This window comes from Anabrus simplex, chromosome 9, assembly GCF_040414725.1.
Source record: "Anabrus simplex isolate iqAnaSimp1 chromosome 9, ASM4041472v1, whole genome shotgun sequence".
Taxonomy (NCBI): Eukaryota; Metazoa; Arthropoda; class Insecta; order Orthoptera; family Tettigoniidae; genus Anabrus; species Anabrus simplex.
Genome location: NC_090273.1, coordinates 107,066,466 through 107,083,023, shown reverse-complemented (window position 1 = coordinate 107,083,023; position 16,558 = coordinate 107,066,466). Strand labels below are relative to the sequence as shown.

At 38.0% G+C, this 16,558-nt stretch overlaps 1 protein-coding gene across 1 annotated transcript in view; it reads right to left on the bottom strand.

Annotated features, from left to right (window-relative positions):
- The window catches only part of LOC136880805 (cGMP-dependent 3',5'-cyclic phosphodiesterase), a 164,825-nt gene that overhangs the window by 30,327 nt on the left and 117,940 nt on the right, over positions 1–16,558 (bottom strand). The window contains exons 8-11 of the mRNA XM_067153339.2: positions 15,619–15,803; positions 9,092–9,220; positions 8,642–8,777; positions 2,571–2,688 (exon numbers count right to left, since the gene is read on the bottom strand). Of these exons, the coding sequence (XP_067009440.1) occupies positions 2,571–2,688; positions 8,642–8,777; positions 9,092–9,220; positions 15,619–15,803 (568 nt within the window). The remainder of the gene's footprint in view (positions 1–2,570; positions 2,689–8,641; positions 8,778–9,091; positions 9,221–15,618; positions 15,804–16,558) is intronic.

The window sequence follows — 16,558 nt, the reverse complement described above, 5'->3', positions numbered from 1 at the left end:
TCAGAATGGGAAGCATTTACTGGACTTCTGTGCTAATATGGGATTAGCATTTGCAAATTCATTCTTGAAGCATAACGCTATTCACCGTTACACATGGGAGAGTAGGGCACCAGATACATAACTGACTATATTATAACTGACTTTGAATTCAGTAAAACTGCAGTTTATAAATCTCATATTTGCTGTTCCATATTGACACTAATATCATACAATAACCTCAAAAGGAAATGATTCTGGTTCCATCTTGTTCAATAGCAATCAGATTCTTAAAAACCTTTAAGTTGTTTATAGAACTTCTTCAGCCATTACACTTCATAAAGTATATTGATACAAGATTAAGAGAAATTAAATAAATAAGCACTGGGCAATACATAAAAAAAATAAAAACTGATGGACTGTGCTACCAGAGATATTGTTTATTTTGTTTATTTTAATATATGGAGTAACCGATAACTTTTATCACCCAACAGGGAAATGTCAGAAGATTATCAGACTCTTTCATGCTTCTCAAGACCTCATCTTAATTGTGTGAAGGTAGGTCCTAACTTAAACTCTTATCACTCAGCAGGGTATTGTTATGAAATTATCAAACACTCTTTCATGCCTATCAAGACTTCACCTTACTCATATAAAGTTAGTAGGAACGAACTTAAACTCTTATCCCACAGCAAAGTAGCGCTCAGATGGACTTATGATTTCTCAACACAATTTTCCTAGTTCTATGTACATATTGCAAATATCAAGATAGTTGTTGAATGTATCTCCTTTTGGTTCTGATGTTATGTACTTAAAGTTATTTTCTGAGAGTCATCAAAGACTATATTTGCATCACATGTGGGGATAGACTTGTCATTTTTGTAATCCACATGTGCTGTCTAGTTCTAAATTTGGTATTATTGGGAAACAACATGAAACTGGCAATGAGAAAAAGTTACACACCACGCACTACTAGTTTTCGACACGAAACTGGCGACAAGGAAATACCTTTATAAGACATCAAGGACCACTCGCACAACACTGGCAACAAGAACAAAGTTATACACTATGCCACGGGATGCTAGTTACGATGCTGGTTACAAGGACAAAGTTCTACAACACGCTCAAAACCGGCGACAAGTTCTCCAACACACCATGAGTCATTAGTATCATACATAGAACACTCATTTACTTTAGCAAGATCTCGCCCATCATTTAGGACAGAGATATTGCCTAGACAGATACGTTTTGGCATTCAGCAATCATCATGCTGAATACTGACCAGTTTGGAGCCATCCTCCAGTTGCAGCAACAACAACAGCTCATGCAGCAGTAAATGCAACAGCAACAACAACAGACAGCTTTTACTAAAGCATTACGGGCACTTACCATACTACAACCAGTCAAAGAAGATTTGTCGGTCTATTATGTTAGACTCTAGCAGCATTTCTTTTGTCACAGCATTACTCATGAGGTTAGACAGCGGGGAATGAGACTTGTGAATTATTATGGAAGTTAAGCCCCGAGGACAACATATCGGAGGTCTCCTTTATGCAGTTAATAGTTAGGTTAACTAAACATTTCATCAAAGACCCACAGCACGGTATAAATATTTTCAGTGCTGTATGAAACCAGATCAAACACACACAGACTAGATCGCTGAGTTACATGGCAATGCCAAATCTTGTAAATTTATATGTGCTACGGACGGGTGTGGTACACCTTACACGGACTCGTTCATAAGAGATATGGTTTTATTACGCACTCTGGAAGAGAAAATTTGTTTTGACTGTGAAACGCAGTGATCCTCCGTTAGAAGAAGTTCAGCGCATCGCCACAGTATATGAAATGACAAAGCGGACAACAGCAAAAAATTACCAATACTTTTCAGATAATTCAACTTGCCCCTACAGCTACATCCCACCGGTGACAACAAACAAGTTCAGAAATTCGACCTGTCGTAAAAGGCGACTAAAAGGAGCTCCAGGGGTTCTTAATGTGAGGGCGGGGTTTGGCGATCATGGGGCCCTTATCTGAGTCCTAGCATTGCTTCCACTTACTTGTGCCAGGTTCCTCGCTTTTGTATTTCCTCTCCGATCACCCTTGGTCAACTCTTGTTCTTTCCGGACCCCAACGGTATTAGGTTTTTGAGGCCTAGGGAGTCTTTCATTTTCATGCTCTTCATGGCCTTTCCCTTTCTTTTGCCGATACCTTCATTTTTTGAAGTGTCGGACCTCTTCCATTTTCCCGCCAATTAGTGTTAACAGAGGATGGTTGCCCAGTTGTACTTCCACTTAAATCATTAATCACCACCACTACCATACATAATACAATACACAATACATACATTTTGTCACTGCACTTGTGAAAACCACTATGTGCAATGTTTTAGCTTCGAGCAGTGGCTGGTGAGGTTCTGTCATTTAATTCAGTACTGTGCGAATCATACCAAAGAATTCTCATTCTAAATGACATGTGCAGCGGGTAAATATTTCTCCAACAACATTGTCACATAGCACTTTTCACAGGAACAATGACAATATATACAATATAATAGTGTACATACACGTTTGAAACATCAATTTATCACTCACCTAGAATCATATCTCGAATAAGATCCAAGCACTTGGAGTACTGCTCCGGAGATAAGCAATCCAAGAAGTTGCAGTGTTCCGTATTCAAAATGCACAATGTTTGAGAGAGATGGTGCCTCTAACAAACAAACAAACAAACAAACAAACAAAAATAATTTTTGGAGCCAAGTAAATAAAAGGACCAGATTTAAGCAAGGAAAAGGATTCAAATGAACACTGTACAGAGCTGCTGTTTGAAACATACTAATCACAAACACACACTTCTTATAAGAGTTATCTTATGTCTATTAAGAGAACAAGGCCCTACAGAATATTTTAAAACAAATATTTAAAATCAATATTTAAAATTCCATAAAGTTAATTTTCTTTCCTCAAATGCTGTGATTGCCTCTCATACATTTTATTTAACACTAGAATAACAACCAAACCTTTCCATTATGGGCTGTGTTTCAGTTATGGGACGTAAAACAAGGTTCACCCATGAGGGAACCTCCTAAAAATGCAGTTCTCGATTTAAATCAACATACTGTAAATCACAAATTTATTTATTTATTTCATGTCAGAGTGTTGAAGAAACTTAAAATATAAATAAGGTATTATATACAAACAAAACAAAGTACATTTTATGTCACAAAACATGTTTCACACAATGTCTGCCCAGAAATGACCCTCTTCAGTGACTTGAATCAAGTCTTGAAGTATACAACGAAATATAAATGTATGGTATGAACTAGACATAGGAGTTAAATATCGTAACATGATACTGTATTCTGTTCCATCACAGTAAGTTGTTCTGGAAATAAGTTCCAGCGGAGACCCTAATAAGAAACCAAGGGAAGGGGAGGATGTAACAATAAGATACGGCCAAATTTTTAGGACACATTCCTCACACGTAGAAGAAGAAAAAAAAATGTTATGTGGGCATGGGTCTGAAAATGCTTTATTTCTATGTTAGAACTGATTTCCTACAACTCTACATAGTACATTTATCATGGGAAACACACGCACGAACAAAATGTACCAACATATCACACAAAACTCTTTTTTACAAGAAATGTACATAATGACCTCCATTAGCACTGATACTTGCATCAACCCAATGTCGCACTGAATTCTGGATGTGCTGATATATTAGTGGGGTATTGCATATGGTTTTGCAGCCTTCAACAATACACGACCGAAAGACTATCTGCATCTTGTACTGGAGTTCAATACACAAGAGCTTTCAAATGCCCCCACCAATAAAAGTCTGAGGTCAGCGAATATGTCCTCCTCTAGATATCCGTCATGGAATCTGTTATCTAGAAGCTAATGCATTTTAACACTGAAATGAGGAGCAGCTCAATCATACATGAAGTACACATTTCATTCTACTTATAAAGGCACATTTTCTAGCAGAACAGGTACAGTATTCTCTAAGAAAGCATGGTAAGTTTGTTCGTTGAGCCTGGGTGGAAGAACATGAGGCCCTAACAGTCAGCAACAATGCCGGTCTAAACATTGACAGTAAATCTTTGTAGATGACGTGCTTCAACAGTTGCGTGAGGACTCAGGTCAGATGTACAGATTGTAAAAATTTACAATCACATCATGTTGAAACAATGCCTCATCTATGAACAGCACAGTTGCACTACAACCAGGGCTGAAATATTGTTGAATAAGTGTACCTGTGCAGGAAAATCAGCTGCTGATTGTGCCTGGACATGCCGTAAATGGTATGAAGACAGCAGGTTCTCACGTAACACTAACCAGACAGTCATGTGGTCAACATACTTGCCGCTAATTATCATATGCTGACGTCAACTGCATGAAGAATTGCCTCCTCCAGTTGTGGTGTCCTCATCCCTCTAGGCCTCTCCCAGTAACGAGTAGCAGGCTTAAACATCCCACGCTCCTCAAGATGATGATCAATTATTGCTTCAAACGCCTTCCTGTCAGGGCAACTTTGTCCTGGAAATCTCTCGTGATATATTTATTGATTTGTTTATTTATTTATCATATGATATAAAATCCAGATAATTGAATATTTTATTACAATAACAAGAAAACAATTTCATATCAGGATGTCCTACCCAGCTTATGATATAGTTAAAAGAAAACATGTATGGGAAAGCCTACTGAAAAGGAATGTACCAAAATCATTAATTAACACGTTTGCGGCCGATGACGACACATATGCGTCATGACTCTAGTTTCACTCAGTACCAATGACGACACACGTTCGTCACATTCCACGCCAAATATTAAAGCTCGTATTTCTGCCAATATGTATGTAAACAAACAGACCTCTTATCTGTGCATTATTAAGGTGTTATTAAACATATGCGCCATCCGGGCATCAGATCAATTGTTAGTCACAATCTCTGTAGCCATTACAAGTCGGCATACATTTCCGCTATGTCAAGAGGGAACAGTGAAGTTTCAGTACCTTCTCAGTGGGATAAACAGGCCATTTGCAATTAATGATGATGGTCTGGAAGCTCTCCTGAACACTAGTGACAGTGACAGCAATGTTAGTGACGACAGCGATGACAGTGTGAAAAGTGACTGTAGCCACCTGAGTGAGAATTTTAATCACGGATGTGTGTGTCGAGTGACTACTCCCAATTCTCACATTACAGAAGATGAGGAAGACCTAATTAATATCTCATCTCCAAATCTCCCGCCAAATAACATGGGCAATATTTCAGGGGCCATTTCTTGGAGTTCAGATTCGTCCTCAATGAAACAAATAAACTTTATTCGTCGGCCGGGAATGAAGGTTCCACTGCCCAAGTGACGCGAAACCTATTGATTGTTTTCGCTTGATTGCAGATGACAACTTGCTGAATAACACTGCAACTGAATGTAACGCATTCGCAGAAGAGTTATTTTTGCGAGGAAATGTCACTGTAGCACAATGTATGGACTACTGTAGTTACATTGTACAGCTTATGGAGTAATGTAAGTATACATTGTTCACACAGCAATAATAAGATTCTACTGCACAGTGAAATGTTCAAAAACTTATTTTTCTGTTGTAAAGAAGTTCTACAATCGAACAAAACATTATTTTCCTCGTTCCACTTCATTACCAGTCATGACGCACATGCTGTGTCAAACGGCACCGAAGGCGAAAAACTCATTGGTAGTGCCGCTGATGCAGCGTGTGCGTCATGGCTCGTATGCACATAAATAATATTGAAGGACACAGAAATGAACTCCTTTAAACAAAAAAAAGTATTACGGTACCACGGTAATGGTTGCCGATATCCGAGCGGCCGTGAACGTGTTAACAGGATAAAAGTGTTGTATCATGACAGCAAAAAGTAAAAGCAGTGTACAAGTGGGGAGCGGTGACTGTGAAACATTTTATACAAAAAAAGGTCTCAAGCAAGGAAGTGCACTGTCACCATTATTGTTTATTATATTGATGGATGAAATCATAAAACATGTAAAACAGAGTATCAGAAGTGATGAAGTGAATGCTTTGGTATTTGCAGACGATGTGGTGATTTGGGGAAAGGGAGAAAAGGAAGTACAAAGGAGACTGGATATTTGGAATGAAAATCTGAAGGAGTTTGGAATGGTAATTAGTAAAAAGAAAACTGTAGTCATGCACTGTGGAAAAGAGAAAAAAGAGAAGCCAAGTGAACATAGACGGAGAACGCTTAGAGAATGTAGAACAGTTTACATATCTGGGTAGCATTATTAATGGAAGTAATGAAATCAACCCTGAAATTAATAACAGACTAAGTAAAGGTACAACATTTTACCATCAAGTCAGAGAGCTTTTATGGGATGGCAAAGTACCCAAGAGAACAAAATTAATATTATATAAACAGTATTTCATACCAATTGTAACATATGAACTAGAAACGCTGGTATCTAATAAGAGACAAGATAGTAAGATCCAAGCAGTAGAAATGAAATTTTTAGGAACATCGGTTAAAAAGACAAAAAGAGATAGAATTCAAAATATTAAAATCAGAGAAGAGCTAAATAAAGAGCTGTTAGTACAGAAGATACAAAAAGCAGCACTGAGATGGTTCGGACATGTAAAAAGAATGGGAAAGGAATGGGTAGCAAGAAGGGAATTGGAAAGAGAAGTTAAGGAAGAGAGACTAGTTGGAAGACCGAGAAGAAGGTGGATGGATCAGATTTGGAAGGACATCAGAAAAGCTGGATTGGATGAGGCAGAAGTAATGGAGCATGAAAAGTGGAAGGACAGAAAGGAGTGGAGGAGGCATGTTAACCACACCTGGGCAACTGGAGTGGGACATTGATGATGATGTCCAGCCCTTCCATCCACTTTAACACTGCCTCTGATGATATAAAGAAATCAGCCTAGCTACCCAAGTAAGCATGTAGCTTGCGGCTGCCAACTATGTGAGCGATGGTTTTCCATGGGGCACCACAGTTGCATTCCAGTGACGTTATGCAGTTCCACTTGTAGAGTGAGTCCCTGCATCTTCCATGGCCTGTCCGAACTCTGTTAAGAGTGACCCACAGCCTGCGCGGTAGATGAAACCCACTAATAATTTGTGCACCAGAACACATGTTGTGAACGGACAACTCTGTTGAATATTCCCAGCGGTCTTTCCAAACTTTCACAGCGTTAAAGTTGTTGCGGGTCATGTCAGCAGCATCACACAAAGGTGGATGGCGTTACTTCAACCTTTGAAGATTGAGTGCCAGGATGTCTTCTTGTACCGGTAGTTTTTGTAGATTTTACGGTACTCTCTTAAGATGTTGCTGATGTCCATAGGTATAACCTTTAAATACCCTACACATGACTGACCCCTGGGAAGTGCTAAGCAAGCAACAATATTCTGGCAGTCACTCTATCTGAAAAGATCTCCTGGCTATCAAATGATGTCAAGAACACCTAATGGAAACAGCTCTTTCCAGAGCTCCTTAACAAGAAACACTGGATCCTCCATTCATATTTTACAACTCAACATTGAAAGTATCAGCAAAGCCAAGTGTGACTTTCTCCTGATATCAATGTTGAACGGCACGGCCATTATCGTATGCTAATCCATTCATGAAATCTGCCAACTCTGCATCTGTGTATACTTCCATTGCACTGCACTAGAGACAAAGTCCATGATGAACACTAGTAAACAGTTACATGCTTGCCAAGACCGTAATGAACACTAAACAGATGATGCTACATGTAGTAGGGCAATGACATGAGTCGCATGTCAACATTACCTTCAGTCAAATGGAATACAAAACGCTGGCAGTGAGCCTAAGAATAACAATTCAACCAGACGTAACCAAGTGACCGTACACACCAGTACATCTGGAATTCAATGCAACGGCGGGTTTGATGCACGTATCCATGCTAACAGAGGGCATTTTGAATATTTAAGGTAGGAAAGAGTTTCATGTGGTACGCTGGTATATTTTGTTCCTGTGTGTTTCCCATGATTAATGTACTACGAAGACTTGTAGAAAATGAAATCTAACATGGAAATAAAGCATTTCTAGACCCATGTCCATATAAAATATTTTCTTCATTTATGTGTGAAGAATGTGTCCTTAAAGTTTGGCTGTACCTTATCGTTAACACCCAGTATTTCTCAAACCTGTACAGCATAGAATTGTAGCATAGTAGAGTGGAAAGCAGTTCCAAAATTCAAGTTTTTAAGAATTTAAAGAGAAATAAACATAAATGTTTATACATTTCTAAACATATTTGAGTGTGATTTGATAGAATCTGATGATGTTCTTTCAAGACCGAAATGTGTCGTTCTCTTATAATTAAGTTGTTTCTTTTTCAGGTATAATTTTGTTACCATGCGTTTTATTTTTCAGATAGTTTATAAATTTATTTATTCAAAATTAGTTTTAGCACACCAAGGAACCTAACAGTTATAAAGTAAATGAGTCAAAACTGAAAAGAGATGGCCTCAGATACTAAAAAAAAAATTGAAACAACACAGCAATTCACTTTTGAAAAACATAATATTATTACCAGTACATACAAATCAATAGAAACATTTCAAATTTGGCATTTCATGAAAATAGGAATCATATGTTCAGAGATAATATTGGCTCAAAAAATAAATTTGTGATAGTCTTACCTCCATGACAGAGCCTTCAGAGCTGTAAAGACTTGCTAAAACTGTACAAGACTGCATCTGAAAAGCATTTGTAGTTCCACGATGATCCAGATCATGACAGGCACAAGATATCATAAGGGCCAAAGCATCCAACTGCCTGCCAATGATTTCATATTCTGATTAAGAACGATGTAATGAAAACAGTACAAACAATTTTTACAACACCTAAGTACTGGATGTTAATAATGAAAGAAACTAATATTTTCTTCAGCATATTAAGGTGGATTCAAAATGAAACAGCATTAAAAAAAAATTCTAAGCTAAAGTTCTAAATTATACAAAAAGACTCTTTGTAATTATTGTTTTTATATTCTTCATACAAACCTACACCTAATAAAGAAATATTACATTTTGTTAACTAATTACGTGACATAAAATATTCAAGGAAGGAAGTAGTATCTATTAACTCACGTGATATATCCTTGATCAATCAGGTTTAAGTTCTTGATCAGAACATATGCAAAATGTGTGACAGAAAAAGCATGCATCCAGTTGTGGTATGGTGTATCTCTATAACCTTTCTTCACAAACATGATGAACCTGGAAATGAAAGAAAGGGGATAAACAGAGCAACAAGAACACTATAATAGTAGGGATGGGTCTAGATAAGAAGTCAAGAGAACTCTTCAAAAAGATAGTGACTGGCACAACATCCAAGGTCAAGATCAGAGGGATCCTATTGAAATCTTTTGGGATTCAAACAGGGGTCTATTCAATCGTGTTCTTGACAAAGTGATTAGAGAGTGGCACCACAAAATGCAAGGAATAGGTGGTATATGAATGGGATGCAAGAACAAAGGAATTGGAGTTCACTGTTTAGCCTTTGCGGATGACATTGTGGTTCTGTCAGAGTCAACAGAGGAGGCACAGAACTAAATTGCCAAATTCCAGGAAGAAGCAAGTAAGGCAGGCCTACGGATCTCCCTTTGAGAAGACACAATACATGATCAACATCAAAACAGCACCCAGATAGATGACAGTTGAGAGAGAAAGGATTCAGAAAGTGGAGAAATTCAAGTATCTGGGGGAGTGGATAGACCATAACCTGTCAGAAAGAGAGACACTGTCATCGAGAATCAACAAGATGAACTTGGCATATAAACTATGAACACTTACAAGAAGAATATCTCGATCAATGCAAAGCTCAGACACTACCGGACAGTGATCCGTCCGGAGGCTTTATATGCATCAGAAAGTTTGAACCTGATAAAAACAGGATTGGTCAATAAGTTGGAACTAGTGGAAAGGAAGATTCTGGAGGAAGATACTGGGACCCCAAAGAACAGAGGATGGATCATACAGAAAGAAAGGAAACCAAAAATTATATATCAAGACGGAAAAGATATCAGATACCATCCGGAAGAGGAGAGCCATGTTCTTCGGATATATCTACAGAATGAACCCAGGAAGACTGACCAATCACATAATAAGATTTTTTGAGATCAGCAAAACTACAATGTGCTGGTACCAGGAGGTGAAGAGGGACCTGGAAGAAATGGGAATACAAGGAATTGAAATCAGCAACAGGGATGCTTACAAGTCGAGGATTAAGGCCACGAAAAGGTATCAAGAAAAAGTTACATCTCGTACCCAAGCACCATGAACAGAAGAAAGGAGGAGATTGCACAGTGAAAGGATGGAGTAGTACTGAATGAGGATTAAAGCCCAGAAACAGATGAAGCTGAATTTGAATTAACCGTGAACCACAGTCGGCCAAAACTAAACAAAAAGAAGAAGAAGAAGAAGAAGAAGAAGAAGAAGAAACTGGAAATTTTTGATGACTTGATAACCCAAAAAGTGGTACCAGTATTAAAAAAATAGAAAAATCAGTGTTTTTTTAAACAAACAATTAGATATTTGCAGAATACATTAAACATTTAATTAAAAAAATATATATATATTTTCAAGTATACATTAGGAGATGACTAAAAGAAGAAAACACCGAGCTCGATAGTTGCAGTCGCTTAAGTGCGGCCAGTATCCAGTAATCGGGAGATAGTGGGTCTGAACCCCACAGTCGGCAGCCCTGAAGATGGTTTTCCGTGGTTTCCCATTTTCACACCAGGCAAATGCTGGGGCTGTACCTTAATTAAGGCCATGGCCGCTTCCTTCCCATTCCTAGGCCTTTCCTATCCCATCGTCACCATAAGACATATCTGTGTCGGTGCGACGTAAAGCAAAAGAAAAAAGAAGAACACTTTAATTTTCACAATAAATGTCTGAAAAGAATCTTATGTCGTGTGTTCTATAAAGATAATGGCACTCGTCTGAAAGAACGTTAAAGAAAAAAAAGTTCTCAATTAAACTTTGTACATGGCATCCATAACAAAGGAAGAATGCAGAGTGCAAAATTAGCATAATTCATCCCAATTAACACTGAAATAATGTCTAATTTTTCCCCACAGTTCAATCTTTTTACATTTCTTCACAAGATCTTGATTTATTGCTAATTTAACAGTTTCTGCAGGGTCAAACAAGAGAGAGAGAAAATCTCCAAGGGATAGCTGCCCTAGAACAAGGGGTACCACCGGGCGAGTTGGCTGTGCAGTTAGGGGCGCGTAGCCGTGAGCTTGCATATGGGAGATAGCGGGTTTGAACTCCACTGTCGGCAGCCCTAAGGATGGTTTTCCGTGGTTTCCCGTTTTCATACCTTAATTAAGGCCACGGCCACTTCCTTCCTACGCCTAGCTCTTTCCTATCCCATCATCGCCATAAGACCTATCTGAGTCGGTGCAATGTAAAGCAAAATTGAAAAAACAAAAACAAAAAAACACAAGAAACAAAGGGGTACCATATGGTAACAGCATCAAATTTTCACAATATTTATAGGATAAAATGAGCTTATATAAATTCTTAATTCTGAAATTCCACTGTTGTACAGCTATCCCCGATGAGGAATACTTTATTTTTCTTTGCTTATACCGTATGAGCGGTGATTTACTACAGACAGTTGAATCAGAAAGTGATGGGACCAACTGGAGAGAAAAAATATTACTAGAGGTGGTGCTGATAAAACCAGATTAAATGAGCTCTATAGAGAAACTGAAGTGATAGATGGTATAAGTGATCATGAACCTGTTAATATTGTAGTTAAAAATTTTATATGAGAGGCACAGAGGAATGTTTAAAAAGTAATTATGATCAGCGGAAAATGATAAATAAATCCTAAATAGCCTATGGAATGGGTTTAAAGCAATTGTTAAGTAGTGTGGAAACAGATATGTACCTTTAAAGGTGGTAAGGAATGCTAAAGACCTATTATATTACAGTATAAAAAGGAAATAAAGAGATTGAGGAGGAGGTGCAGGTTGGCAAGAGATAAAGTTAGGAATGGCTGTGGAAGTAAGCAGAGATTGAAAAAACTTATTAGGTAATTACATTTTGCAAAAAAAAAAGTCAGCTGAGGGAAACATGATGGCAAACATAATTGCCAGTCATGAATTTTAGGGAAAAATGGAAGGTTATGTATAGGTACTTTAAGGCAGAAACAGGTTCCAGGAGGGATTTTCCAGGGATCATTTATGAAAGAGAGGAGTGTCTATGTGAGGACTTACAGAAGACAGAATATTCAGTCAGCAGTATGTAAAGATAGTTGGAGAAGAAGAAAATCTCCAGGTAGAGAAAGTGACTAATACTGGCAAAGTAGGGTGCAAATATGATAATCAAGACTTCCTTTTTTTTTCTTCTTTTTTTTTTTTTTTTTTTACAAGTTGCTTTACATTGAACCGACACACAGAGGTCTTATGGCGATGATGGGATAGAAAAGGGCTAGGAGTGGGGAAAGAAGCAGCCATGACCTTAATTAAGGTACAGCCCAAGCATTTTGCCTGGTGTGAAAAGGGGAAACTATGGAAAACTATCTTCAGGACTGCCAACAGTGGGGTTCAAACCCACTATCTCTCGAATGCAAGCTCACAGCTGCGCGCCCCTAACCTCACGGCCAACTCGCTTGGTGATGATAAACACATTTGTAACTAATTGATGATAATAATAAATAAAATCATGAATAAAAATATATAAATAAAATTACTCAAAAATTTCATAGAATACTTTGAATGAATTACTTGAATAAAAATAGTTAACCGAACTGTCCGTAGTATGGGCGCCAGAGTTCACCAGAATGGATCCCTCGAATTCAGATAAGAGCATGATAAACTTTATATCCCAGGGCGTGTACATAATGCTGCGTACTGGTACATCTGCTGCAGGCCTTACCTAACCTCCTGAGAACGACTAAATAGGTAGGAACTGCACCTAGGTTCATCAATAACTCCACTGATTCTAAAATAGCTAACTATATTCTTAACAAAATCCGTGCATGAGCACCTCATCAACATACAACATTATACATCTAATACACACATAAAATATTGCTGGAGGACTCCATATTTACAACAACAATAATGAAAACCGTGGGAAAACGAAAGCGAGAACTAAGCTACCATTTGTAGATAGTCCGATGAACAATGTACATGTATGAAGATAAATACCCTTCACTGTCTCTATATCAATTCGACTTACCGATTCTCATAATCGGCAGTTATCACAGATACTGTACCTTGTAATACTGTGTTCACATATTTTACCACTTGTAAAGATATATACATTTTAGTAACACACGCTTGTCAATCCTCAACATAATTTATGGAAAGTCTGAGATAGCTTTCACCAACATATAATGCCAGGCCTCCACAAGTACAACAACACTTAATGCGTACGCCCTCCACAATTTGTTGATCAGCCACTTTCCACGAACATAACAAGACTACGCTCCACGAACGTTTGAAGTCCAGTCCGTTGCAGCCGTGTCACTCCAGTACTGTGTATCAGCACCACTTCCTTCCCGTACAGTGTGTCAGTTGTAGTTCTCTTATAAAGTGTCAATGGTTGTAGTTATCTTCCTTCTCATTCCTTTACAACGACCCCAGTTGCCGCCGTATAATCAACCTTTATAGACATCAACATCCCCCTCCTCTCAGATGATACGTCTGGATTGGTGCTTGCCCGCCAATCATGAGTGATCTCTAGTGAAGACCAAGCCCTGAACTACTTCTTCCTCCCAACACAATAACAAACTCTGGGGTTTATTACATGAGTCAACGAACTTCCCTAATACAACAACAAGCTCATCTCATCAGGCTGGGATATATACATGACTCATGGAATATCCCGACACAAGTACATCACAACAAACACTGGGGTAGCCACATGACTCATCCAAATTACCAGAGTTATTAAAGCAATGTTTTCCCACTCGTGCAAAACAAATTACTCATACCTACATATGTGGATATCTTCCAGCTTACAAATATAAATGGCAAAATATACAAATGAAATACTGATGATAATAATAATAATAATAATAATAATAATAATAATAATAATAATAATAATAATAATAATAATAATTCGAATACTGACAATAATATCTCTCACTTCTATATATAATTCGGGGGTGTGATATATGTACTATCACATATTTACAAAAAGATACAAAAGTTTGTCGTATGTACGCCCTACACTGCTTCCTCCCCGCAGCTGACTCAACTACCGTCACCTGCCTTGCTATCTGTTGACACAAGGCAACTTCAAAACTACATGTAGGCCTACCATATATTCACATAGATACGTTCGTAAGAATATACATGATCCATTTTATTAACAACTTGAGAAGTCCCCAATTCAGTGCAATCATCTTTAACACCCAATTTTAAGGATACTTGACAACCAGTCATCCATGGAACTTGACAAGATTTATAATCACTTCAAATCAAGATCAAGTCAAGATTCCTTTTTACAAGTGTTTTTCAAGTAAGTGTACTCTTATAAGAACTGTTACAAGCAAAAAGTTGTAGTTTTAGGTTTTATCGACTTAGATGTTTTAATCATTGTATTCTAGACAGGATAGCTTAAGCATCAGGAGTACTCCTTCAAAACATGTGTTGATGATGACCAAATATTGGAATAAAAATGTTCCGCGAATAAAAGGATAATGAAATAATAATAATTCAATGGATTATTTTGTGTATTGTACAGGTGGACCCTTGAATTGTACTTGTCCATACATAGTAATTTTCAATACGGATCATAACAATGAAATTTATTACTTGTAATAAACAGTATATTCCGAGCTGTCAGTGGAGAGATGGCATGGAAAGACATCAGCAGATAAATAAGCTTGAGTGGAGCTTTTAAATGTAGGAAGGATCGTAGTATGTATAGAAAGTTGGAATTCAAGAGAACAAATTGGGGTAAATATTCATTTATAGGAAGAGTAATTAGGGATTGGAATATTTTATGAAGGGAAATATTTGATCAATTTCCAAGTTCTTTGAAATCATTTAAGAAAATACTACGGCAATTGACAGTCCAGCCCCGTGGTGTAAGGGGCAACGCGTCCGCCTGTCACCCGGTGGCCCCGGGTTCGATTCCCGGCTGGGTCAGGGGTTTTTAATTGTAAATGATTAATATCCCTGGCCTGGGGACTGGGTATTTGTGTTGTCCTTAACGTTCCTTTCCTCACATTCAACACTCTACACTTCCGCAATTCCAATTACATGCAGGTTCATATCATATGGTTCAAGTAGGGGCAAAAGATCTCTATAGGTCGACACCCCGAGCAAAAAAAAAAAAAAAGCAACTCACAGGGATCTGTCACCTGGGCAACAGCCCTAAATGCAGATCAATGATAATGATTGACTGACAAGGTTTTCCAATTTTCAGAGTCACTAGGTCACTCAACTCTGCCCATTGTTCCCTATCTGGGAGAATGCTACAGAATACCATATTGTACTAACTATTCAGGTTATTGTCCCTCATCACACTGTACGAAACATACAATGGATGAGGTTAAGACCCATGTAGGACAGTAAAGATAATTTTTCAACAAATGGAAATCAAGAAAGCATAAATACCAGAATATTTCAAGACATACTTACCGAATTAAAGGTTCACGTTTGATACGGAAATGTTGAATCAATCCAAGGTCATCAAGCATACGAAGTACAAAGCAAGGAGTATCAGTAAGAAGAATCATTCGGGGTGAAAAACTGAAATTGTCAATCTGGATTTTGGTATGATCTAACTGACAGTTTGATACTCTCCTCACATCATCGTCACTCACCTACAAAAATATTGTCAAAATTACTTGCAGTATGGGAGTTACAAAGTAAGTCAATAAAGCTTTCATGTTGAGCTCTATATACTACGGTGCAGACATACTTACAATCAACTTTAAAACAACAATGAATAAATCTTAAAAGTGAAATATTGTCAATCTGATTTTATATTTTGGCATCTTCATAGACAAATCAAGGAATAAATAATCAAACAACGTAAACATTAACAACCATAATTATGAATTCGGTAAGTGGGAGGTATCTACCTAAATAGACAGGAGGGGAAATGTTTATAGAAATTAATAAAATGCACACCAATCCTATGTATTACATGCATAGAGCTACTTAAATAACATGTTGCCTGTGCTGTTCTGTATATTTATAATTATTTGGGAGAGAAGTAACTTTAAAAAAAGATGTAATCCCCGCATTTTCCAGGACCTAAATGGGGAAATGTCAGTCCCACTGTCGTCCGACTCGTTGGCTGAACGGTCAGCGTACTGGCCTTCGGTTCAGAGGGTCCCGGGTTCGATTCCCGGCCGGGTCGGGGATTTTAACCTTAATTGGTTAATTCCAATGGCACGGGGGCTGGGTGTATGTGTTGTCTTCATCATCATTTCATCCTCATCACGATGCGCAGGTCGCCTACGGGCGTCAAATAGAAAGAACTGCACCTGGCGAGCCGAACCCGTCCTGGGACATCCCGGCACTAAAAGCCATACGACATTTCATTTCAGTCTCACTATCTACCAGCCTCTCA